Raw genomic sequence first — 19,351 nt, forward strand, 5'->3', positions numbered from 1 at the left:
TTTACGAGCCTGTCGATAAAAGTATATTCAGGTTTTATGAGTTTTATCTACTGGTGTCATTTGATATGAAAAGGTTCTATATATGTGATCTCTCTATACCACCGCTATGCATGTATGTATACTCTATATACAGCGCAAAAGGATCAATGTGTTGAAAGTTCGTGTCGACCATTTTTTTTCCAAACGTATGCCTTGCTTTTCAGAAATTAATTGAGTGAACATTTCCATGACTCAGTCTATATTATATAACTGGACTTTGAAAAATGGATCATTTTTTTATATGCGACTCTTTATTTTCACGTAAACTGCAATTATCGCAGCGCCTCTACATACCTGATAAGTGCACGAGTGGTCGACTACTATGTTACGGGCTGTATTTGTGTTTACTTTTTACGGTTGACGGGGAACAAAATACCGTATAATCCATCGAGACACGTGTCGTCCTTATATGGGGCGTGACAACCCTGAAAAGTCGGTCAAATATTCACAGATGCTAAAGTGACGGGTAATCTATTCCCGTTACTGCATCCTTCAGAAGAAAATCCCACCGGAGATAACCTCGCCGGCTACCCGGTATTGACTGCTGTCATCTAGGAAATATCTCATTCACAACTACCAAGCTGAAGCGTAACAACAATCGCACTTCTTATATTGATTGACAGAAGGTGTGAGAGCGCTAGCCAATCAGAATCGCTGTACATAGCATTCTCTCGCTGACCCAGACTGATGGTCGCTACGAGATCGCGGTCTCGTGAGTTCGCTTGGAGTCGGCGGTGTGTCGAATGTAGCGGTGTACACTGTCGTTGTGTTGTGCTAATATGAACATTTCTGATAATTTATAGAACTATAAATGACAAAACCAACCACCTGAACGGAGACATCAGTCGCACGAGTAAAACCCGTGCGGAAGTTTTATTTTGGCAAGAGCCCGATACTGTCAACTCTTGAGACAACACGGATTTGGCATCGCTCTGTTTCTTTAGGATACAAAAATTGCGGGCCATAGCTCAATGAGACAAATACTGTCCAACAGCTTTCGATTTTCGGAGCCGGATGATATAGGTAAGTAGGCGATATGTTACAACGAATGTCTGAAAGTGAAGCCACAACATGCTCTGACGTAATTGGTTACGGAGATAGGTTGTGTGTGGCGTTGATGTTCTTGCAGCGTTTTACAACTTCCTTTCTCAATAACGAAAGGATCGTAAGCCAACACTTACGGGATAGTGTAAGCACGCTAGGCGTACGCGTTGGTTCAAAACAACGCGCGGCTACGTGAGGCTATTCACGAACATGTTTTCGAGGTAAATTCTGTGTATTGACTTTTCGAAATGGGTCAATGGACCGCGGTATAACGAGACCAAATAGTGGAATCTATTGTTGAAGGTTGTTCCTCGTTATAACACATGTGCAGTTAGCCCGTACTTAATCAAAACTTCACAATAAGATGTCAAAATATAAGTAATAGTAATGCTATAAAAGCATAGTCAAAACAATAAAGAACATAGTACACTTTTCTGTTGATAAAACATACCACAATTAGATTAAAAAGATGCTACTAAGGGACCGTTCATAATTTATGGCTTGGGGTGGTGGGGTGGGGTGGGGGTGATTTTGTTCTGGTGGAGGTAGGTGGTCTCATCAATTCTGAACACACGTTTCTAGGGGAGGTCAGCAATTTTGTACATAAAAATATTTTTAAATTATGCTTAAAAAATATTGGAAGGGGGAAGGGGGTCATTGATTTTGTACATGACATGCAGGGGGGTCACTTACTTTGTACATAAATTTTAGGGGGGGGGGTCATTTTCATTGTACATGCTTCTCCATAAAAACCATCATCATCCCCCCTGGTCATAAATTATGAACTGTCCCTAAATTATATTTTCTACAGCAAATTTTTGAGGTTGACAAAATACTTTCTATTTAAGTAGCGCCATTTCATATAGATATGGTCGGTGGGTTATTTTTTCAACTCTATGTTAACATCGTTTAGCAATTTAGATTATTTGTTTGCATTTTGTTTGATGCCACATCCGGCAATAGGTCTGTAAATAATCGAGTAATCGACCAGACAATCCGGTGATCCACAGAATGAGTATTGATCTACGCATGTATCAACCAAGTCAGCAAGCCCCCAATCCCATTTGTAACCCTTGTGACAAGCATAGGTTGTTGAAGACCAAGTCTATAGCCATTAAGACAATTCATGAGATATCATTTTGGCTTCTACTCTTTCTCACATGTTAAATGGCTGCCAAATTGCTTGTGTGGGTTTTAACAAGAAATTAAGACCCATGAATGGGAAGTTGTATTTTATAACAACGGTTATCTCCCAATTGACAGACACCCATTTGACAGACACCCAATTGGCAGACACTGAACTAGAAGGTTAATTAGGGTGACACCTACGGGTATAATGGAACAGTCCACTGTCTAGTGAGCAGAGCAGGGTGAGCCTGAAACAGGTTCGTTACTGAGAAGTTTGATGGTGGGCAAATAGAACTTTGTTGTGATTAAATGATAAATGGTTTCTCTTCTCAAAATTGATTTTACTATCAATTACTGTCGAATATACAAACAGGTTTGTCACTGAGAGGTTTGATTGTGTTTATTGATAGAAAAGACCCCTCCCAATAATAGCATATGTACAACAGAAGTTAACTGAGAAACGTTTTGTTGGAGAGATATAGATATGTACATATTTAAAAAACATTCTGATTTGCAGTAAATGAGACACCTGCATTGCCATGTAAGATACGATTAATACCAATCAGTGTTCTAATTTTAACAATACTTTCTAAAGATTGTAACAGTTTGTGTTTTTGAGTAGTATACAATGGACATTCAAGGAAGTAATAAAAAACATTCTCACATCCAGGGTCACATTCACATGATGCGTCATACAACAGTGTCGCAATTTCTAATAGCTAAGTTAGTGTTTTCAATATGATGATGCCGACTCCCGTTAGACAAGAAGGTTAAACCGAAATGTTTATTAAAATAAACTGTGTTTATATTGCAGCAATAAAAATTCAAATTACTGTCTTTTCGTCCATCTTTTAAAATAAATAAATAAGCTTCAGATAGTTCCTGTGTTTTTATTTGGACTATTCCATAATAATGTGTAGGTAACAGGTAGTAGATAATCTGTTCACTGAACCGTAAATGTTGTTGTTTTAAGGTGTCTGCGAACTGGGTGTCTGCGTAATGGGAGGACACCATAACAACTTACGTTTCCATACACACATAGACTGTTTTAACTGAAGATGTTACATTTTAGAACTAACAGTTCATACAAAAGGATTGGCTAAAAGCTGCTCACTTATCTGCCCTTTCCCTTCAAACATTAATAAATTATATATACAGTGGACTCTGTCAATACCGGCCTCTCTTAACACCGGCACTCTGTCTACATCGGCACAAAGTTTCAGTCCCGGCAGAAATGCACGTTATTATCATTTAGAAACTTCTGTAAACATCGGCATCTGTCTATTCAGGATATCGGCATTGTTTTTCAGTCCCAACGAACAAGTTGTTATGAAAACGAATCTGTAAAAACCGGCACATGAAAGACGAATAGTTTATAATTTTAATTCTGCCGATAATATATGATCAGTTGAAATTCAATAAGAGATTTCAGACATTTTTATTTGATTTAAACAACATGAATGTGCATTCAGACACTGCCTTGTTTCTTATTCAAACATCTTGTTAATGCTAACGTGACAGTACGACAGCGAACTTCCGTGTGCGCAGGCGTCATAAGCGAACCTAGCTAAACCGGCACTCTGTCAAAACCGGCATTTTTACTTGGTCCCGACTGATGCCGGTATTGACAGAGTACACTGTATGTGGTGCGAGTTATGTATTATATGGTCCCTGCTCAAAGGAGCCACTGATTTTAATTCATTATTAAAATAGTTGGATGTGTGGAATTTCAATAAGATACACCCAGAGCTCCAGATAAGATTTAGCTCATGTGGGTACTGTACCCACTGTATTTTTTTGGAGTGGGTATTATGAATGTTGAGTGGGTATTTCATTTTCCGTTACCCACTGCTTTCAAATATGTGCATATTTCAGTCATTTTACTCACCTAAGTATTATGTCATGAAGCAAACTTACTAAGCAGGTATGTTCTGCCTTATGTCATACCTAATCAAAACCAACTTAAAGATAATGGAAATGATTTCAGAAAAATTCACTAATCCTATACTGACAGTACGACACTTGTCCTATACTAACAGTACAACTTGATAGCAATGGATGTATTTTTTCATTACGCAAGCGATTTTTATAAATGTATTCCATACGCATTTGTTTTAAACTTTTTGCGTATCTAACATTTTAAATGCGTAATTGGTACGCAACAATTATTTTTCAATGCGTAATTGGAAATTTTCTATGCGTATTTTACCTGGATACGCAGCTTATCTTGGCCTCTGATACACCGCAAGTGACGTAATCAGTCTAGTGTTACATCTGTTAGTTTGTTTTAGACCTTGTTTACTCTATATACACACGGAAACAAGTTATTTGTGCATCATGAGAACTATAATATTTAAATGTAATTAGATATGCATACATAGTTTTTAGTAGTATTTTTCATCCGGGAAACTAAATACAAATGTACCATTTAATAGTGTAACAAAATACAGTACTATTATTCAGTGTTACATGTTTAATTAACTTATTTAATTAAAGCTCTATTGTAATGATAATGAAAACCTGTTGGATTCTATGAAATAGTTATGAATTGTTTGAACGGTACTAGAATTATTATTTATAATTCAGATGTGCATAACAATATGGTGACATATTGCTGAATACAGTTGTCCTTCTTGAGGTTCAACTTGGCCATACAGAATTAGGAATAAAATATTTTGAGAAATAGTGAAGGCAGTTTTCAGTTGGACATCAACAACTAAAATAGTTAATGTTCTGCAATATTCATATGAATGATTACGGCATGAACCCAAGACAGTTGAATGGATTTAAATTCTAGAAATTGGATCATGGCTTAGAATAATAGCCAGTTTATAGGTGTGGTATAAATCTGAATTTATTACATTATAATAATCAGAGGGCGTTACTTAATTTCAGAACTTCAAACCATTATCTACCAATTGAAACAGGACGATGGATGAAAAGTCCCCCCAAATGAAAGATTGTGTACTCCCTGTAATGCAAACGTTAGTGGAGATGAATTTCACTTTTTGTTTATTTGCCCTACCTTGGCCCAAGAAATGAATGAATATATCAACAACTATTTCTGTAGAAACCCGAATATGAGCCACCTTTTCCACTCTAACAAACTAGGAACAATTAGGAAATTAGCAATATTTTGCTATATAATAATGTCTCATTCTAAACGATGCCACCACAAAAGATAACCCACAATAACGCATGAGTGTAACATTGTCCATTTAGCTTTTTAAATGTATGTAAAGTCAGTTTACTCTTGCAACCAAGCGATATGTATATACGACCAACTTATGTTTCATACATGTAGTTAAGTTGTACATTATGATGTAAACTTGTACCTCTAATGCCGCAGAACACGGCCGGAGTGTAAGTAAAGTTCAGTCCTGTTCAGTTCAATCAGACACTCAATACACACAATGCCATTAACACAAGTGGGACTCTGTGATGGCTGATTATATATGTGTCATTGGCTGATTATATATGTGTCATTGTACCCCCATTTTTGTTCACAATATCAATCACTGGTTGTGTGCGGCCCGTTGTCTGTTATCTTTGGTCCCTTGCCATGGTGGTGTGTGGCCCTGTGCATAGAGTAAGTTTACAAATCAGGCAGCCTTGGACACAAACGGTACTGATGGATGACTGTGTTGGACAGTTTGACTCCATAGTTTCTAGGACATCAGTCCTGCCCCACAATGAAACACATTAGTGGTCTTAGGCAAGTGAGTATGTTCAAACTTGACGCTGTTCACACAGCAGAAAATGGGTACCCCGGCGGGATAAGTCATGTGACTACTAACCTTCAAGAGTTCAGCTCTATATAAGTGGCCTTATTATTATTATATAGTATTAGGCTCCGTACGTCAGTACGTACAAATTGGAATATCTTAAGAACTGTTCACTAGATTCTTTTCATATTTGGTACCTAGGTTTATCACACTGTAAGAAAGGTCCAAGTCAGGTTTGGTGACCTTGACCTTCATGTCAAGGTCACAAGGGGACTTTAACATTTCACCTGCATGTTAAGATATCTCAAGGACCGTTTCTGGATTTTCTTCATATTCAACCCAAAGCTTTATCTCGGGAAGGCGCAGGGCGCAGTCGATTTGGGTGACCTTCACATGATTTTCAACTTTGAAGATTTCAGCATGTTAAATTGCTTGTTAAGATAGTCAGCGAGATACCTCAAGAACCATTCACTGGAGTTTCTTCATATTTGACACCAAGCTTCATCCAGGGAAGACGCAGGGCCCAGTCGATTTTGGCGACATTCACTTAATTTTCAAGGTCACAGAGACACTTTGAAGATTTCAGAATGTTAAATTGTTTGTTAAGATAGTCAGCAAGATATCGCAAAAAATATTCAGTGGATTTTCTTCATATTTGAGACCAAGCTTCATCTAGGGAAGGCCCAGGGCCCAGTCAATTTTGGTGACCTTCACGTAATTTTTAAGGTCACGGCGACACTATGAATATTTCAGAATGTTAACCTGAATTGTCAGCAAGATATTTTAGGAACGGTTCACTGGCTTTTTCTTCACAGACTTGCAAGACCTCCCTTGAATGTTTTTCAATAAGCAATTTCTTTAGTACTTGTTTTGCATATTTCATACCTTATGACATTCATGTCAAGGTCAAAGTCAGTTTTGAAAATATGTGTGTGTTTGAACAACTAAAGAGCAAGATAATGTTTTTTGTTGACATTTAACTTCATCTTAAACTTTCATTACTTTATATGTTTGATTTGATAATTTGCGGCGAGGGATTATGTCACCTTAGTGACAATGCTTGTTATTATATAGAAGGTTGGTGTGTGTGTTGTTTACTCCCCACTCAGCATCATCATCATCATCATATAGCTGTTGTGCTGTTGGGTGTCTTGGTAAGTCAGGGATACATGTTTATTGATTTTGCGATATCCAGACTGCACCAAGTAAATTATCACTGATGCAGGTAGCACTGATTGTGAGGCTGCACCTAGTACAGGTAAATTATCACTGATGCAGGTAGCACTGATTGTCACGAGAGAGGCTGCACCTAGTACAGGTACATTTCCCAACACAGGGACATGGCAGTGGTTTTTTGGTAGAAATTTCAAGGATAAACTAAATCTCTTATCATTTGTCTCAGGTGAATCAATTACCAGAAGGGCGGTGGTAATCTAGTGGTTAAGGCCTTAGCTCGTCACGCCGAAGGCCTGTGTTTGATTCCCCACATTGGTACAATGTGTGATGCCCATTTCTGGTGTCCCCTATCGTGATGTTGCTGGAATATTGTTGAAAGCGGCGGAAAACTCACTCACATCCCTTGTAATGGTCGGCAAGTTGATTTTGCCAAGTGGAACAGAAATTAAATTACCAGTGAAAATGTCAGTTTAATAAAAAAGCAACATTGTATCAGAACATCCTGTCAGACATGAAGTATAGATAGCTCCTCTGGAGATGTTGAAGTTGGTTATGAATATCCCGGTGTTGATGAAAAGGTCCTGTGTTGTCAGCGATGGCTAAAGGTTTGTTCATCGGGCGTACAATACTTGGATGATATAACCTGTTTAATTCACCTGGTTTCACCTAGTGAGGAAATATGACATTGTACCCTGATAAGTGATGGGTAGTCTTACTAAACAAGACATACAGACATTTTCTGCTGATGCTTTATGTTGGGGATCAGTAGGGGGTGCTAGGTCTAGACATACTACACTTACACATTAACGTGACAATCTGTTATTATACATTGGAAAAGTCTGTGCCTTTGATCTTTTACACATGTTGTTCAAAGAATCTAGCCCCTCTGTCTAACTATTATGTCTGTGACAATCTGTTATTATTTAATGCAAAAGTTTTATATAATGTATGGGAAGACACATTGGGCTTCACAATTATAGTCTAACAGTTGCTGTCTCTTTGTACCAGAGTCTTGCATGTGAGGGGAATTGAACTGTGGGGAAACTAGAATTGGGGTTTTCAGTTTTCAGCGGACGAGCTTAACACTTTAACCATTAGGCTACTCCACCACCTCTCCAGAGTATGGGAGACAGACGAGACGCAGTACATGCTTCTAGAGACAGAAAGTTTGTTATTATGAATGCTCGACCCAATACAATACAACAATTTATATAGGAGATATTATATAAGTAGGGCCACTGTGGTGAGATATGAGAGACAAACAACATTAATATATACCTGGTGTGTATATTATGTACATCGATAAATTAAATGGATTTCCTTTTTTCGTGAAATGTGACAGCAGATTTTGGTAGTAACAGAACAAAGGACATTGGATGATAAAATAAATGCTGTTGGTTTTTGTACATCACAGAGTTATATTATTATGCCGCTTTTTTTGTTGTACAGCATACATTCATACATGAATAAACACAGTTTCATCGAAAAGGGTAATTGAAAAGAATGGTTCATATTGTTTGTATATCATATTATCACAGAGTTGATTGAAATCTGGGTCGGTATGACATCTAATAGCTGCCTGTATTTACTGGATAATTGACAGACTGTTCTTCAGATCATTACACATTTGTTACTTGCTGTATGGCTGTCATTCCTGTCACCACCCTCAATATTGCACATTGTGTTTACAAGGAGCATGGCTGCCATTCCTGTCACCTCCCTTAATAAGCAACATTGTGTTTACCTGGAGCATGGTGTAATCTACCAGATTATTATGTACACTGGGGAGTTATCTAGGTTTCCAAGATAAGTACCTTGGCAGTAATCTATATTTTGTTCACAATAGGTTTCTTTTCTTAAGCTCTTTTCCATTGTATTCAGAAACAATTTTGACATTGTGTTTCAACAATGCATCAGTGTGAATCTTTGTATTGAGAGATTGGGGGTCTTTAGGACCCAAGTTTTGTAGGTTAACGTAGGGCCCTGAGTCCGTCTGCCCACAGATCAGAAGGTCATTGGTTCAAGGGGCGGTGGGGTAGCCTAGTGGTTAAAGCATTGGCTCGTAACGCCATAGACCCGGGTTCGAATCCCACATGGGCACAATGTGTGAAGCCCATTTCTGGTGTCCCCCGCCGTGATGTTGCTGGAATATTGCTAAAAGAGGCGTAAAACCAAACTCAGTCAGTCAGTCAGTCAGTCAGTCATTGGTTCAATGCCTGGTAGTCTTACCATAAGACTGGTTCTTCCCCTCCGTTACACCGGGATTAATGTGGTGAATCAAAGGACTGTTGGCTCGGAGTTTTCATACTGTGTACCGTATTTGACATAGTAAGCACCCAGAGTGCTTAGACAACTGACAAAGAGGAGGGCTTGTTATAGTACTAATCGATCAATCTCATTTGCATCAGCGAACATTGAAGGGCCAGGAGAAAATGAAACATGTTTTTGTTATCGTTAGGTTTGTTAAATCAGGATATAAACAACTGATAGAGTTTCATGACTCGAGAAACTGCAATAACAACAACGTACAGTACTTGCATTCATGTCTCAACAGGAAGTATCCTCTCTCTTCTTGGCGGTATAAAGCAGTGCATGTTTTGTTTGCACAATGTTACAATTATGTCCTGTTACTGCCCACATAAGTTCTGTGGTGGGGTGTACCCGTGAAGGGCCGGGTTAGAATATTGATCTTCAGTAACCCATGCTTGTCGTGACAGGCGACTAACGGGGTCGGGTGGTCGGGATCGCTGACTTGGTTGACACATGTCATCGGTTCCCAATAGCGTAGATCGATGCTCATGCTGTTGATGAGTGGATTGTCTGGTCCAGACTCAATTATTTACAGACTGCTGCATATAGCTGAAGTATTGCTGAGTGCGGCGTAAAACTAAACTCACTCACTCACTCTGTGGTGGGGATGTATGATTACATTCGATTATTGATCGATTGCTCATCTCCAATATCGTGGGGGTGGTGGGGTAGCCTAGTGGTTAAAGCGTTGGCTCGTCACGCCGAAGACCTGGGTTCGATTCCCCACATGGGCACAATGTGTTAAGCCCATTTCTGGTGTCCCCCGCCGTGATATTGCTGGAATATTGCTAAAAGCGGCGTAAAACTAAACTCAGTCAGTCAGTCCAATATCGTGAGTGATACCTTGCACTGGCACCAAGCCAAGTCAGATTGAGTGGTTGCGACTCAGAGACCACCTGACCCAGAAATGTTTGATGTTATTGCATCTGAACAAGTATCGTTTCCTTCATGGCCATGGAAGTATTGAATACTATTCATGTGACAACAATTCAAGTAATCCACTCCATGCAACCCAGATCTGTTGTGAACATCCCTAAATTGTTAGAATAAAAAGATGTAAAATGATTAGTAGCTGTGAAATGATTATTTTGAATCCCATGTAACCTTATGTTAAATATGTAAATATTGGGGGTGATTGTTGTTTTGAATCCCATGCAACCTTATGTTAAGTATGTAAATATTGGGGTGATTGTTGTTTTGTCACTTCAAGTTCAATAGAATTGTAGTAATGAATCAATCATTAACCATGTAAACATGACTACCTGGCGAATGTACTTTAGCAATACCTGTTCCAGTGTAGCATGTGTGACTGGCCTTCAGTATGTGGGTGATGGTGACGGATGACTGGAACCAGTTATCAGTGGTGACGAGTTATCAGTAACACATGGTGACGGGTGACTGGGACCAGTAATCAGTAACACATGGTGACGGGTGACTGGGACCAGTAATCAGTAACACATGGTGACGGGTGACTGGAACCAGTTATCAGTAACACATGGTGACGGGTGACTGGGACCAGTAATCAGTAACACATGGTGACGGGTGACTGGGACCAGTAATCAGTAACACATGGTGACGGGTGACTGGGACCAGTAATCAGTAACACATGGTGACGGGTGACTGGAACCAGTTATCAGTAACACATGGTGACGGGTGACTGGGACCAGTAATCAGTAACACATGGTGACGGGTGACTGGGACCAGTAATCAGACATGGTGACGGGTGACTGGGACCAGTAATCAGTAACACATGGTGACGGGTGACTGGGACCAGTAATCAGTAACACATGGTGACGGGTGACTGGGACCAGTAATCAGTAACACATGGTGACGGGTGACTGGGACCAGTAATCAGTAACACATGGTGACGGGTGACTGGGACCAGTAATCAGTAACACATGGTGACGGGTGACTGGGACCAGTAATCAGTAACACATGGTGACGGGTAACCAGTAATCAGTAACACATGGTGACGGGTGACTGGGACCAGTAATCTGGGACCAGTAATCACATGGTGACGGGTGACTGGGACCAGTAATCATGGTGACGGGTGACTGGGACCAGTAATCAGTAACACATGGTGACGGGTGACTGGGACCAGTAATCAGTAACACATGGTGACGGGTGACTGGGACCAGTAATCAGTAACACATGGTGACGGGTGACTGGGACCAGTAATCAGTAACACATGGTGACGGGTGACTGGGACCAGTAATCAATAACACATGGTGATGGGTGACTGGGACCAGTAATCAGTAACACATGACACACTACTAGCACCGACCCTGGTGTCATGCAATCGCAAAACACAACAATCTATACAGCTCAAAAGATGTTAAGGACTTTTTCACATTACTGTAATAACTGTGTTATGCTATGAAAGATTAATGGGTATATCGAATCTTTCTTAGTAGTATCAACTGAAGATATTGTGTTCATTTTTAGGATGATTATCTCATGAATAAAATAATTAACAAAGAATTTTATTTTTCATTCATAATTCTGATCATGTTAAGATTTTCATTTATAGTTGGCATATATATCCCACAGTTTGCAAGGGGTTTGTGTCCAATTCATTTTCTTCCTCAATAATCTCTGCCTCCCGAGTGAGTGAGTTTTACGCCGCACTCAGCAATATTCCAGCTATATGGCGGCGGTCTGTAAATAATCGAGTCTGGACCAGATAATCCAGTGATCAACAGTATGAGCATTAATCTGCACAATTGGGAACCGATGACATGTGTCAACCAAGCCAACGAGCCTGACCACCCGATCCCGTTAGTCGCCTCTTATAACATGCATGGGTTACTGAAGGTTCATTCTACCCTGGACCTTCACGGGTCCTCTGCCTCCAGAGGGGTGGTGGGGTAACTCAAGTGGTTAAGGCGTTTGCTTGTCACGCCGAAGGCCTGGGTTCAATTCCCCACATGGCCAATTATGTGTGAAGCCCATTTCTGGTGTCCACCGCCGTGATATTGCTAAAAGCGGTGTAAAAGCTAAAACTCACTGCCTCCAGAACATTTCATGGAAGCCTTAGTGACCTGACCTTGTACATAATGTAAATAGAGTTGTACAGAGGCCTGGTGATTATCCTGAGGGTGTTGTCCTTGACATGAACACCTGATATACCTGATATAACACCTGATCTACTGATATAACACCTGATATACCTGATCTACCTGGTATAACACCTGATATACCTGATATAACACCTAATATACCTGGTACACCTGACATAACACCTGGTACACCTGATATAATACCTGATATAACACCTAATATACTGATATAACACCTAATATACCTAAGATAACACCTGATATACTGATATAACACCTAATACACATGATATAACCTGATACACTAATATAACACCGGATATAACACCGGATATACTGATATAACACCGGATATAACACCTGATATACCTGATATAATACTGATAACACCTGATATAACACCTGATATACTGATATAACACCTAAAATACTGATATAACACCTGATATAACACCAGATATACTGATATAACACCTAATATACCTAATATAACACCTGATATACTGATATAACACCTGATATAACCAGATATACTGATATAACACCTGATATACTGATATAACACCTGATATACTGATATAACACCAGATATACTGATATAACACCGGATATACTGATATAACACCTGATATACTGATATAACACCAGATATACTGATATAACACCGGATATTCTGATATAACACCTGATATACTGATATAACACCTGATATAACCAGATATACTGATATAATATACATGATATACTGATATAACACTGATATAACACCGGATATACTGATATAACACGGATATGCTGATATAACACCTGATATATACACCACCAGATATACTGATATAACACCTGATATAACACCTGATATACCCGATATAACACCTGATGTTTACATCGGCTACTTCTGATACGTACATGTTCATGTTGTGTATCCTGCACACCTGTTACATGTTGTGTTTTACGCACCAGCGTTTCACCCTGTTGAATATTACAATGCATATGACCTCATATTCATCACTTGGGGCTATTATATGATATAAACAAATGATATTCACTGTCAGGGGCCGATCCTCAAAGCATTCGTAGCTCTACGTCATTTGTAAGCCAATGCCAAACTTTACAGTTACGATAGCTCGTAACAACGTAACCTTTACAAATTGGGACCCAGGCTAATAACATGATATGAACAAAAGATATTGACGCTGCAGGCTTAAAACATGATATAAACAGATGATGTTCACTGTTCAGGCTTATGACATGATATAAACAGATGATGTTCACTGTTCTGGCTTAGAACATGATATAAACAGATGATGTTCACTGTTCTGGCTTAGAACATGATATAAACAGATGATGTTCACTGTTCTGGCTTAGAACATGATATAAACAGATGATGTTCACTGTTCTGGCTTAGAACATGATATAAACAGATGATGTTCACTGTTCTTAGAACATGATATAGAACATGATATAAACAGATGATGTTCACTGTTCTGGCTTATGACATGATATAAACAGATGATGTTCACTGTTCAGGCTTAGAACATGATATAAACAGATGATGTTCACTGTTCTGGCTTAGAACATGATATAAACAGATGATGTTCACTGTTCAGGCTTAGAACATGATATAAACAGATGATGTTCACTGTTCTGGCTTAGAACATGATATAAACAGATGATGTTCACTGTTCTGGCTTAGAACATGATATAAACAGATGATGTTCACTGTTCTGGCTTTGAGAACATGATATAAACAGATGATGTTCACTGTTCTGGCTTAGAACATGATATAAACAGATGATGTTCACTGTTCTGGCTTAGAACATGATATAAACTGTTAGAACATGATATAAACAGATGATGTTCACTGTTCAGGCTTAGAACATGATATAAACAGATGATGTTCACTGTTCTGGCTTAGAACATGATATAAACAGATGATGTTCACTGTTCTGGCTTAGAACATGATATAAACAGATGATGTTCACTGTTCTGGCTTAGAACATGATATAAACAGATGATGTTCACTGTTCTGGCTTAGAACATGATATAAACAGAGATGATGTTCACTGTTCTGGCTTAGAACATGATATAAACAGAGATGATGTTCACTGTTCACTGATATTAGATGCATGATATAAACAGATGATGTTCACTGTTGTGGCTTAGAGCATGATATAAACAGATGATGTTCACTGTTCTGGCTTAGAACATGATATAAACAGATGATGTTCACTGTTCTGGCTTAGAGCATGATATAAACAGATGATGTTCACTGTTCACTGTTGACTTAGAACATGATATAAACAGATGATGTTCACTGTTCTAGGACTTAGAACATGATATAAACAGATGATGTTCACTGTTCTGACTTAGAACATGATATAAACAGATGATGTTCACTGTTTCACATGATTCAGATGGCTTAGGCTTAGAACATGATATAAACAGATGATGTTCACTGTTTCTTAGAACATGACTTAGACTTAGCATGATATAAACAGATGATGTTCACTGTTCAGGCTTAGAACATGATATAAACAGATGATGTTCACTGTTCTGGCTTAGAACATGATATAAACAGATGATGTTCACTGTTCTGACTTAGAACATGATATAAACAGATGATGTTCACTGTTCTGACTTAGAGCATGATATAAACAGATGATGTTCACTGTTCTGGCTTAGAACATGATATAAACAGATGATGTTCACTGTTCTGGCTTAGAACATGATATAAACAGATGATGTTCACTGTTCTGACTTAGAACATGATATAAACGGATGATGTTCACTGTTCTGACTTAGAGCATGATATAAACAGATGATGTTCACTGTTTCTTAGGCTTATTCTTGAGGCTCATCAGACATGATATAAACACGTGATATTCCCCCATAAACACATGTCTATGTGTGTTTCTGCAGTTCTGTCCTTCAGATGCTGAAATGAATAAACTTCTGGATGCTACTTTATATTTTACAACTGATCCCATTTGAAGACCTGCTGCTTTTTGTACATGGAGAAACTTGTTTGAAAACATGTATGTTTGTGCTTTCTTAAAACCATTTATCCACATAACTTAAACTCCATTTTCATAAAATCTGTCAGATGCCATTGTATTGAAGTTTATGGTCTGTTTATCAAGTAAGACAACCAACACTACTCATTACATAGTCAAAGTTATATTATCAAATATTTCAGAAGGATGACCTCTACATATTTTCGAGGCAGTGGGGGTAGCCTAGTGGTTAAAGTTTTCACTTGTCACACTGAAGACCCGGGTTCGATTCCCACTTTGGTACAATGTGTGAAGCCATTTCTGGTGTCCCCCACCATGATATTGCTGGAATATTGCTAAAAGTGGCGTAAAACCCAATTCACTCACAAACTCACTCCACATGTTTTATTTTTGTGTCTAAGTCTGGCCATAATGGCTGAACTGATAAAAACAAAGTGCTGTCCAATACTGATCACATAATTCACATGAATGGTTCCATTTCTTCCATGACATATTTTGCATATTGTTGGCAAAAATTTGAATAAATACGAATGCATGTATATATAATTAGTTTGGTAATGTTTTACTATAAATGAAGTTTAGTACACTCATTGATCATGTATGTTAATTGCAGTGGTAGCCTAGCAGATGGTGCTTCTCTGGCTCCTTGTTATCGGTATATTCTTCCTCGATAATCTCTCATACAGTAACCTGGATTACCATAATGTGTTTATATGTACTAGATCAGATGGACAACATCAGTGAGCTACTATCAGGCCATACTATTCATGCAGATGACTTAAAGGAGGAGTCATATAAACCAAGGTTGTTTCAGCCAGTACTTCATATTTGTGTAGATGTGTGTAGAAGTACAACAACATGTACAGAAATACAACAATTTATCTTACCTTCATGTAAATTTCTTTAATTTCATTGGTCAATGACACTTTAACAATTTCCGTGTCGCCCCTTCCAGGAAGGTGACAAGTGGAAAAAATATTACTTGCTGCCACGGTAACCGCCAAACTCTCCACAGAAATTGCTAACAATTGTATGACATCATAATATGACACATGCAGTGCCCGGAGCTGTTTTTGAGTTCACTATGCAAACATTTATTTTACCAACTTTCACTGCTATATTTAAACTATTTTCTATATTGAATCGTTTGCACACTCAACTTAAACTTAATTAACCATTTTTATACATGTTTTAAGTTTGTCAGAATATGTTTCACTGATTTTAAAAATCAAAATTGAGGTGGGCCCCATTTTGTTTACATTTCATATAGTTGGTAGCGAGTTTGTCGATCTCCAAAATAAGATAACATGATATTTTGTACATTCAACATGGCGGTAAGATAAATACGTCGTAAACTTCTCTCGAGGGTAATACGGTCTGATGTATGGATCTTTGTAGCAGTGTCATCCCTCGCCTACTGACTAGGGTAACTGACTGACTGACTGAGTTTGGTTTTACGCCGCTTTTAGCAATATTCCAGCAACATCACGGTGGGGGACACCAGAAATGGGCTTCACACATTGTACCCATGTGGGGATTCGAACCCGGGTCTTCGGCGTGACGAGCCAGCGCGCTTTAACCATTAGACTACCGCACCTCCCTGACTCGGGTAACACTGCTACAAAGAGGCGTACATCAGACCGTATTACCCTCGAGAGAAACATACAAATTATAATGTATAGTAATACAGCAACACAAAGAGAAACACAACATGTACAGTAATGCAACATATGTTCATATTGAATTTATCTAAGGTTAATAATTGAAAATATAACATTTATTGAAAAACACAATATATATATATATATATATATATATATATATACAAATGCAACTGCAACAATACATTAACAAATGTAACAATGTATACACAAATGTAACAATATCTATATAAATGTAACAATATCTATACAAATGCAACAATATCTGGATACAAATGCAACAACTTGTGTACAAATATAACACATACAAATACATAAGTACAACAGCAAACATATTTTTGTAAGTTTATTCTGTTACCATAGTGATAAATTAAAAGTGGCCATGTAATACGAATGAAGCCACGAAGCACCCACACAGTGAGACGTCACAGCCAGGGAAAGAGGTCACTAACGTTGCTACTTGACATGAATTACTGCTGTGGTATTGGGAAGAATTACTTTAAGTGGTAACATAGTGTTAGTTGTGTTGTGATACAGGGAAGCAGTTTCATATCATAAGAACTAGCCATTCCACCGAGGCATTTGAGAATCTGATTATTTCCCCCACAGCAGCGAATGTTGTTAGACATTGATTATGATGATTACAGTAGAAGAAAATATGTCATCAGGATCTTTTTTCACTTCCTGTTTGACAGTTTCCGATTTTGTTTTCATTTTTTTAATGTTGCTAAATAATTTGGAGTAGTTGCACATTATTGGCAGCAAGTGGGACGATGTATACCAGACAAAGACCTTGAGCACCAAATTCTTATTGAGTGTATTGTACAATTCAGTAACATCAACACGGTTTGAACTTTGACCCTGATGTGTCACGTGCTGTCTGTCACGCAAGGCTGGGAGGTCTCATGACATTATTGTTGTGTGGACTTTAGACAAAAACAGTGTACAGGTCACGTTGTTTTTTCTAAGAATGTCAGTGTAAATAATGCTCACAGGAAATCTGTCCCCCTCTATAGTTGTTGGTTGTTTATCGGTGCATGCACTCAGCAATATTCCAGCTGTATGGCAGCTGTCTGTAACAAGTTGAGTCTGGACCAGACAATCCAGTGATTGACATCATCAGTATTGATCTGTGCAGTTGAGTTGAAATTTACAGCAAGCCAGTCCGATGGTCCGGTAAAACTTTTAGATGTTCAATACATCTGAGTAAATTTACCATATTTGGTCTGGTTAAATCCATTTTCGGCTGGTAACATTTTGAAGTTACCAGCCCTGATGTCTGGCTGGATTTTTGGCGTATTTCATACACTGGTTTAAGTTAAGTGGTTTGAGCATTCTGGTGAAAGTTTGGGTACATAAAACATCTGATGAACATGTCAGTAGTTATTCCTGCTATGTCCAAACTGTTTGTGCTCATGTTGTCAGCTTTCTTTCCTATTTAGAGTTTTACAAACCAAATGTGTTCATATGAAGTTTATAGGTATCAAATCAATGGTTGAAAAGCTTTGGATGGAAGATGCAGTACATTTATCTCCAATTCTTGAAGATGACAGCTTTAAAATGCAGGCAGAAAACTTCCGAGATAATAACAACAAGAACAATAATAACCATCAACTATAAATACAATAATAAATGATATTCATATTGATAAAATAATAACCATCAACTATAAATACAATAATAAATGATATTCATATTGATAAAATAATAACCATCAACTATAAATACAATAATAAATGATATTCATATTGATAAAATAATAACCATCAACTATAAATACAATAATAAATTATATTCATATTGATAAAAATAATAAGCTGTGAAATAGAATTCTTCTTCTCAGTCACCTCAACTGAAAAATCAACTTTATTGTGTATATATTTCCAAACAACTACATTTCAATGAAACGTCAAATAAACATGGTATATGATGTAGAAAAATATCAAATTGAAGAAAAAGTAGAATTTCTTCAACAACCCATGCTCATCCCAGGAGGTGCTGATGGGATTGGGTGGTCCAGCTTGCTGACTTGACTAACACATTGTGACGTATACCGTTTGTGTTCATTGATGGCTACGATGTCAGTCACTGAATTGTCTGGCCCAGATTGGAATATTTATAAATTGATGTCATATAGCTGGAATATTGCTAAGTGCAATTGCTATATTGCTAATTGTCTGTCTGACAGTCCC

The 19,351-nt window shown here is 38.1% G+C and overlaps 1 protein-coding gene across 12 annotated transcripts in view; it reads left to right on the plus strand.

Moving 5' to 3' along the window:
* Positions 1–656: 656 nt before the first annotated feature.
* LOC124278033 (WD repeat and SOCS box-containing protein 1-like) overlaps positions 657–19,351 on the plus strand; it is a 36,456-nt gene continuing 17,761 nt past the window's right edge. For 11 of the 12 annotated variants that reach the window (XM_046713773.1, XM_046713780.1, XM_046713775.1 and 8 more), the window contains exon 1: positions 657–1,062. In XM_046713773.1, coding sequence (XP_046569729.1) covers positions 1,011–1,062 — 52 coding nt within the window. In that variant the 5' untranslated portion in view covers positions 657–1,010. The remainder of the gene's footprint in view (positions 1,063–19,351) is intronic. The other variant, XM_046713784.1, reaches the window with a different exon arrangement.

Source organism: Haliotis rubra, unplaced genomic scaffold, assembly GCF_003918875.1.
Source record: "Haliotis rubra isolate DU_JTF1 unplaced genomic scaffold, ASM391887v1 Scf230, whole genome shotgun sequence".
Classification (NCBI taxonomy): Eukaryota; Metazoa; Mollusca; class Gastropoda; order Lepetellida; family Haliotidae; genus Haliotis; species Haliotis rubra.